Source organism: Trachemys scripta, chromosome 1, assembly GCF_013100865.1.
Source record: "Trachemys scripta elegans isolate TJP31775 chromosome 1, CAS_Tse_1.0, whole genome shotgun sequence".
Classification (NCBI taxonomy): domain Eukaryota; kingdom Metazoa; phylum Chordata; order Testudines; family Emydidae; genus Trachemys; species Trachemys scripta.
Window position 1 is genome coordinate 132,566,915 of NC_048298.1, and position 6,763 is coordinate 132,573,677.

At 42.8% G+C, this 6,763-nt stretch overlaps 1 protein-coding gene across 1 annotated transcript in view; it reads left to right on the forward strand.

The window, feature by feature from the left end:
• Nucleotides 1–1,316: 1,316 nt before the first annotated feature.
• Nucleotides 1,317–6,763, forward strand: part of LOC117884857 (C->U-editing enzyme APOBEC-1-like) — a 46,923-nt gene continuing 41,476 nt past the window's right edge. The window contains exons 1-2 of the mRNA XM_034785738.1: nt 1,317–1,350; nt 2,650–2,677. Coding sequence (XP_034641629.1) covers nt 1,329–1,350; nt 2,650–2,677 — 50 coding nt within the window. The 5' untranslated portion in view covers nt 1,317–1,328. The remainder of the gene's footprint in view (nt 1,351–2,649; nt 2,678–6,763) is intronic.

The window sequence follows — 6,763 nt, forward strand, 5'->3', positions numbered from 1 at the left end:
GTGTAGATCAGCCCTTGGTCAATGGGACTAATTGCTCAAAGTAAGGTCTGCACTACAGGCCTTTATGTGTATAAACACCTCGCACAGAGGTGTGAAAAATCCATACCCCTTAGTAACATAGTGATACTGACCTAACCCCTCCGCCCCAGGTATAGACAGTGCTGTCAGCTGGAGTGCTTCTCCCGTCATCATAGCTACTGCCTCGTGGGGAGGTGGATTAACTACACAGACGGGAGAGCTCTGTCTTGTTTGCTTAGGCCACGTCTACACTACCACTTATGTCGGCAAAACCTATGTTGCTATGGGGTGTGAAAAAACCACCCCCGTTATCAACATAAGTTTCACCGACAGAAGTACCGGTGTGGACAGCGCTATGTGGGAGAGCTTCTCCTGCCGACGTAGCTAGCGCCGCTCCTGGAGTTGGTTTTATTATGTCAACGGGAGAGCTCTCTCCTGCCCGCATAGAGCGGCTCCACGACAGAACTTACAGTGGCGCAGTTGCAATGGTACAGCTGTACTGCTGAAAGCTCTCTAGTGTAGACGTCGTCTTGGAGTGTCTTCATTAAAGCACGATAGCGGCGCTTTACGTGTAGACTTGGCCCGAGATACTGTAGCTCCACCTAAGTCAATGGGACTAATTCAGTGGTGCATAAACCTTTCCAGTCACGACCCCCCTTTACCATTCATAGAATTTGTCCCGCTCACCCGCCCACACAGCGCTGTCCAGTGTCACTTATGTCCGTCAGGGGGATGGCTTTTTTACTTGTAATCCAGAGGTTCCCAAACTTTTTTTTGATGAGCCCCACTTCAGAGCTTCATGTCCCATGCACACACCCCTCTTTTTGACAGGGTTATGTACACACAGGGGCCGGGGAATGGCGTGCCCAGTACCCAGGGGGTGGAGGGTACTAACCATGGGGCAGTTGAGGAAACCTTCCACTCCCTGCAGCAGTCAGGCAGTCTTGGCTGCTTGGACCCAGCACCCTACCCGTCTCGCTCCCCATCTGAACAGGGCATCACTGAAGGGCCAGGGTCTGCAGGGGAGTGAAAAGATGTACTCTTGAGTACTGGCCTCCTGCTGAACAGGGCCACCTGCTGACTCCAGCCTTTCAGCATGGTCCCATCAGGGCTTCGTGCCCCTGATAACCTTATCACGCCCTCCCAGGGGGCTGTGCCCCAGAGTTTGGGAACCTCTGGACTAAGGTGCTACTGAGCATGCGTAAGCATGGTCCAAAAGTTTCAATGCTCAGGAATAGAAACTGAAAGAGGGAAAGCATCTCAATAAAAGAAGACCGCCCCAGAAGCTGGAAGTATAACAAGAAGAAACCATGGCTGCTGGCACAGAGAACGGTAAACAGACAATATTAATTTGTGTATATTTCTATGCACATATTATTATATGCGTATTATTATGTGTGTGTGTAACTGTGTATATATGCATGTATCTTTGTGTGGGTACAGGTGTGTCTGTGGGTTTTTTTGTTCTCTATCAATTAATATATTTTGAGATTTCCCATATGGCTTTTAACTTATGATATTAAATTTAAAAATGATAGGTAATGGCTTTCAGGAGGGAGAGGGAGTTTCATTTTTTTAAACATTGTTTAGAAATATTCAGGATACATTCAGCTTCCCAAGATCTTCTCAGAGATTTGTATAAAAACAGAACAATGATTTGATTTATTTCTGATCCATCAAGAAATCTAAATGTGTTTTATTTAATTCGTTAATTTGAGAAGATGAAGGGGTAGGCGGCTGTCTGACTGACTTCTGGTGGAACAGATGATTTCGCTGCTGCTGAAATGTATTTTAATTATATGTATGGTATAATTCATTATGTTAGGATGCCTAGGACCTTGGACAGGCAGTTTTCTAATTTTAATTCTAAATAAATAAATAGAATTTTCCTCTGTGAAGTGAATTGGGGAATGTGAGACAACTCCTGTCTCAACCATAGAGGTTGGCCCCCCAGTTCAACGTTAAGGCCTATTGGTGGAGTAATTTGTGGGTTCTGCCCAACATGAACCTGTCAGTCATTAATGGGCCATGAGTCCAGAGCTTTTCGTCAGCACTAAATTGATACCAACAATTTTTAAAAAGTTGTGAATGGCCAAACTCGGTGAAAACAAACAAAAAAATCAATGGAGCAAACAAAAGTTTTGATTCTCAAATTTACTTCTGTCTGTCTCCTTATTACTGCAGCCAAGGAAGAGACAGACCAATCCCTGGCTGCCATTTGTGTCTTCGACTATAAACAAGGGTTGAAGACCAGATTCTGCTCTCCAATATGCTGGTATAAATTAGAAGTAATGCCACTGAAGTCAATGAAGTTCCATAGATACAAAACTGGTCTGAGATCAAAATCATGTCAATGCGTATAAATAGCTGAGATTAAACTCACACATAGTTAAACTGATCATCAAATTTAAGCTCAGTGAGGCATTTCTCCCCAGGAATTCTGGGTATTAACAAGGACCTGGAAGCTCCATTCTTTCCAAGCCTGAGCTTGAGGATGATAGATAAATAGATTTGGTGTGATGCGCTCTTGTGATCAAAAGGGTTAAAGATGAGAAGTAGGTGGGTTCCTGTCTAGTTCTGAGTTTCTGGCTCCACCAGATGACAGGTGACTATCTCATCTTTTTCCAACAGGTGACTCAGCCAGAGGCACCAACCCAGGGTGAGAATGACAGTTCCATAACCCCGTACTGGCTGACCTCCCAATGATTTCCAGAGACAGTTGGAGCTGGGAAGTTTTGAAGCTCCTTTCCCTTTCAGCATTTCTACCCTAGATCTGTCTCTCTCCCTTTCTCTGTTGCCCAGTTTCACTGCTTTAATCAGTACTGACCTCAGTGCCCCAGTGTGGTGCCAGGGGACGCTGTGCTGCAGAGAGTGGGGTGGGTGACTCAGCGGGAGGGGCTCTCTCCTCTGAGTCAGTGCTGACCCCTAATGCCGCAGTGTGGTGCTAGGGAATGCCGTGCTGGAGGGATGGGTGACTCAGCAAGGAGTGTGGGGTTCAGCAATCACTCTGATCCCAACATGCTTGAGGGAGATCCACTGTATTCAGTGACCAGATCCAGGCTCCTCTGCATGACAGGTCATGGGCTTCTGGAGCGCCCCTCTTCCAGACTGCCTGTCTGGGAAGCTAACACTCTTCTAGGTACAATTCCCAATAACACGTCTTCTTTTCCCAGACTAATTTAATAAATAATTAATAATAATAGTAATAATAATAATAATAATAATAATAATAATAATAGTACTTAACAAATCACATTGAAATAACACAATTCCAAAAGCTTTTAATCAACCTACTAACTGAACTTAAAAAGTGTTCAATTAACCTCTGACGTGCCCTGCACCATTGCTTGGTCTCCTGTGAGGGAAAAAAAAAATTAATGGAGATATCCTATCTCCTAGAACTGGAAGGGACCTTGAAAAGTCATCGAGTCCAGCCCCCTGCCTTCACTAGCAGGACCAAGTACTGATTTTGCCCCAGCTTTCTAAGTGGCCCCCTCAAAGATTGAACTCACAATCCTGGGTTTAGCAGACCACTGCTCAAATCACTGAGCGCGGATGCTGTGTGCTGGGGTGGGGGGAGCGGCGGGGGAAGGAAGCTTGATGGCCACAGGAAATAACTCGGGGGGGGGGCACGGGGAGCTTGGTGGGCTGCAGCAAATAATTCCACGGGCCGCGTGTTTGAGACCCCTGGACTAGATGACCTCCTGAGGTCTCTTCCAACCTTAATTATCTATGATTCTATGATTTGGGATAATATGAGCTGATGGTTACATGTATCAACCCAAATCCCACTGCAACCTGCTTAAACTCATGCTTAATAAACTGTGGCCCATTGTCAGACATTACTATGGCAGGTATACCGTGCCTAGCAAAAATAGATTTGATATGCACAGTCAGATGTTTAGCGATAGTATCTTCTAGTAAGGCTATCTCAGGGAAGTGAGAGTACACAGTTTTTTCCAAACAATGTAAACATTGCTCCGGGACGTGGAGGGGGGGGCAATTTTTCCTGTGTCACCAACATGGGCTCTTTTGCTTGACTTGGTCTGTATTCTTAGATATGTGTCAAGTCTTGACAGCTTCCTCAATATCGTTGTTCATCTGAGGTCAGTATGAAACATTGTAGGAGTAGAATTTTATAATTGTACTATAAGAATTAATGTATGATTTGATTTCATCCTGTCAGCCACCCTTTTTAAACAGCAAAATGGAATGACCCTCTGGGACTATGGAATTCTGTTTCCCATATGCATTACAAATTGGGCCTTTTTAGTTCTTTGCTTTAAGGTTTAGTTAGTAAGAGACAGAAACATTAGGGATCTATTAGTGACCACTTGACCAGGACAGTGATAGTGATGATGAAATGCTAAGAGAAATTAGAGAAGTTATCAAAATTAAGAACTCAATAATAGTGGGGGATTTCAATTATCCCCATATTGACTGGGAACATGTCACCTCAGGACGAAATGCAGAGACAAAATTTCTCGATATTTTAAATGACTGCTTCATGGAGCAGTTGGTACGGGAACCCACAAGGGGAGAGGCAACTCTAGATTTAGTCTGAGTGGACCGCAGGAGCTGGTCCAAGAGGTAATAATAACAGGACCGCTTGGAAATAGTGACCATAATATAACAACATGTAACATCCCTGTGATGGGAAGAACATCTCAACAGCCCAACACTGTGGCATTTAATTTCAGAAAGGGGAACTATGCAAAAATGAGGGGGTTAGTTAAACAGAAATTAAAAGGTACAGTGACTAAAGTGAAATCCCTGCAAGCTGCATGGACGCTTTTTAAAGACACCATAATAGAGGACCAACTTAAATGTATATCCCAAATTAAGAAACATGGTAAAAGAACTAAAAAAGAGCCACAGTGGCTTAACCACCATGTAAAAGAAGCAGTGAGAGATAAAAAGACTTCCTTTAAAAAGTGGAAGTCAAATCCTAGTGAGGTAAATAGAAAGGAGCATAAACACTGCCAAATTAAGTGTAAAAATGTAATAAGAAAAGCCAAAGAGGAGTTTGAAGAACGGCTAGCCAAAAACTCCAAAGGTAATAACAAAATGTTTTTAAGTACATCAGAAACAGGAAGTCTGCTAAATAACCAGTGGGGCCCCTCGATGATCGAGATACAAAAGGAGCGCTTAAAGACGATAAAGTCATTCTGGAGAAACTAAATGGATTCTTTGCTTCAGTCTTCACGGCTGAGGATGTTAGGGAGATTCCCAAACCTGAGCCAGCTTTTGTAGGTGACAAATCTGAGGAACTGTCACGGATTGAAGTGTCATGAGAGGAGGTTTTGGAATTAATTGATAAACTTAACATTAACAAGTCACTGGGACCAGATGACATTCACCCAAGAGTTCTGAAAGAACTCAAATGTGAAATTGCGGAACTATTAACTAAGGTTTGTAATCTGTCCTTTAAATCGGCTTCTGTACCCAATGGCTGGAAGATAGCTAATGTAACGCCAATATTTAAAAAGGGCTCTAGCGGTGATCCCGGCAATTACAGACCGGGAAGTCTAACGTCGGTACCAGGCAAATTAGTCGAAACAATAGTAAAGAATAAAATTGTCAGACATATAGAAGAACATAAATTGTTGGGCAAAAGTCAACATGGTTTCTCTAAAGGGAAATCGTGTCTTACTAATCTATTAGAGTTCTTTGAAGGGGTCAACAAACATGTGGACAAGGGGGATCCAGTGGACATAGTGTACTTAGATTTCCAGAAAGCCTTTGACAAGGTCCCTCACCAAAGGCTCTTACGTAAATTAAGTTGTCATGAGATAAAATGGAAGGTCCTTTCATGGGTTGAGAACTGGTTAAAAGACAGGGAACAAAGGGTAGGAATTAATGGTAAATTCTCAGAATGGAGAGGGGTAACTAGTGGTGTTCCCCAAGGGTCAGTCCTAGGACCAATCCTATTCAACTTATTCATAAATGATCTGGAGAAAGGGGTAAAAAGTGAGGTGGCAAAGTTTGCAGATGATACTAAACTGCTCAAGATAGTTAAGACCAAAGCAGACTGTGAAGAACTTCAAAAAGATCTCACAAAACTAAGTGATTGGGCAACAAAATGGCAAATGAAATTTAATGTGGATAAATTAAAGTAATGCACATTGGAAAAAATAACCCCAACTATACATACAATATGATGGGGGCTAATTTAGCTACAACAAATCAGGAAAAAGATCTTGGAGTCATTGTGGATAGTTCTCTGAAGATGTCCACGCAGTGTGCAGAGGCGGTCAAAAAAAGCAAACAGGATGTTAGGAATCATTAAAAAGGGGACAGAGAATAAGATGGAGAATATATTATTGCCCTTATATAAATCAATGGTATGCCCACATCTTGAATACTGCGTACAGATGTGGTCTCCTCATCTCAAAAAAGATATACTGGCACTAGAAAAGGTTCAGAGAAGGGCAACTAAAATGATTAGGGGTTTGGAGAGGGTCCCATATGAGGAGAGATTAAAGAGGCTAGGACTTTTCAGCTTGGAAAAGAGGAGATTAAGGGGGGATATGATAGAGGTATATAAAATTATGAGTGATGTGGAGAAAGTAGATAAGGAAAAGTTATTTACTTATTCCCATAATACAAGAACTAGGGGTCACCAAATGAAATTAATAGGCAGCAGGTTTAAAACAAATAAAAGGACGTTCTTCTTCACACATCGCACAGTCAACTTGTGGAACTCCTTACCTGAGGAGGTTGTGAAGGCTAGGACTATAACAGC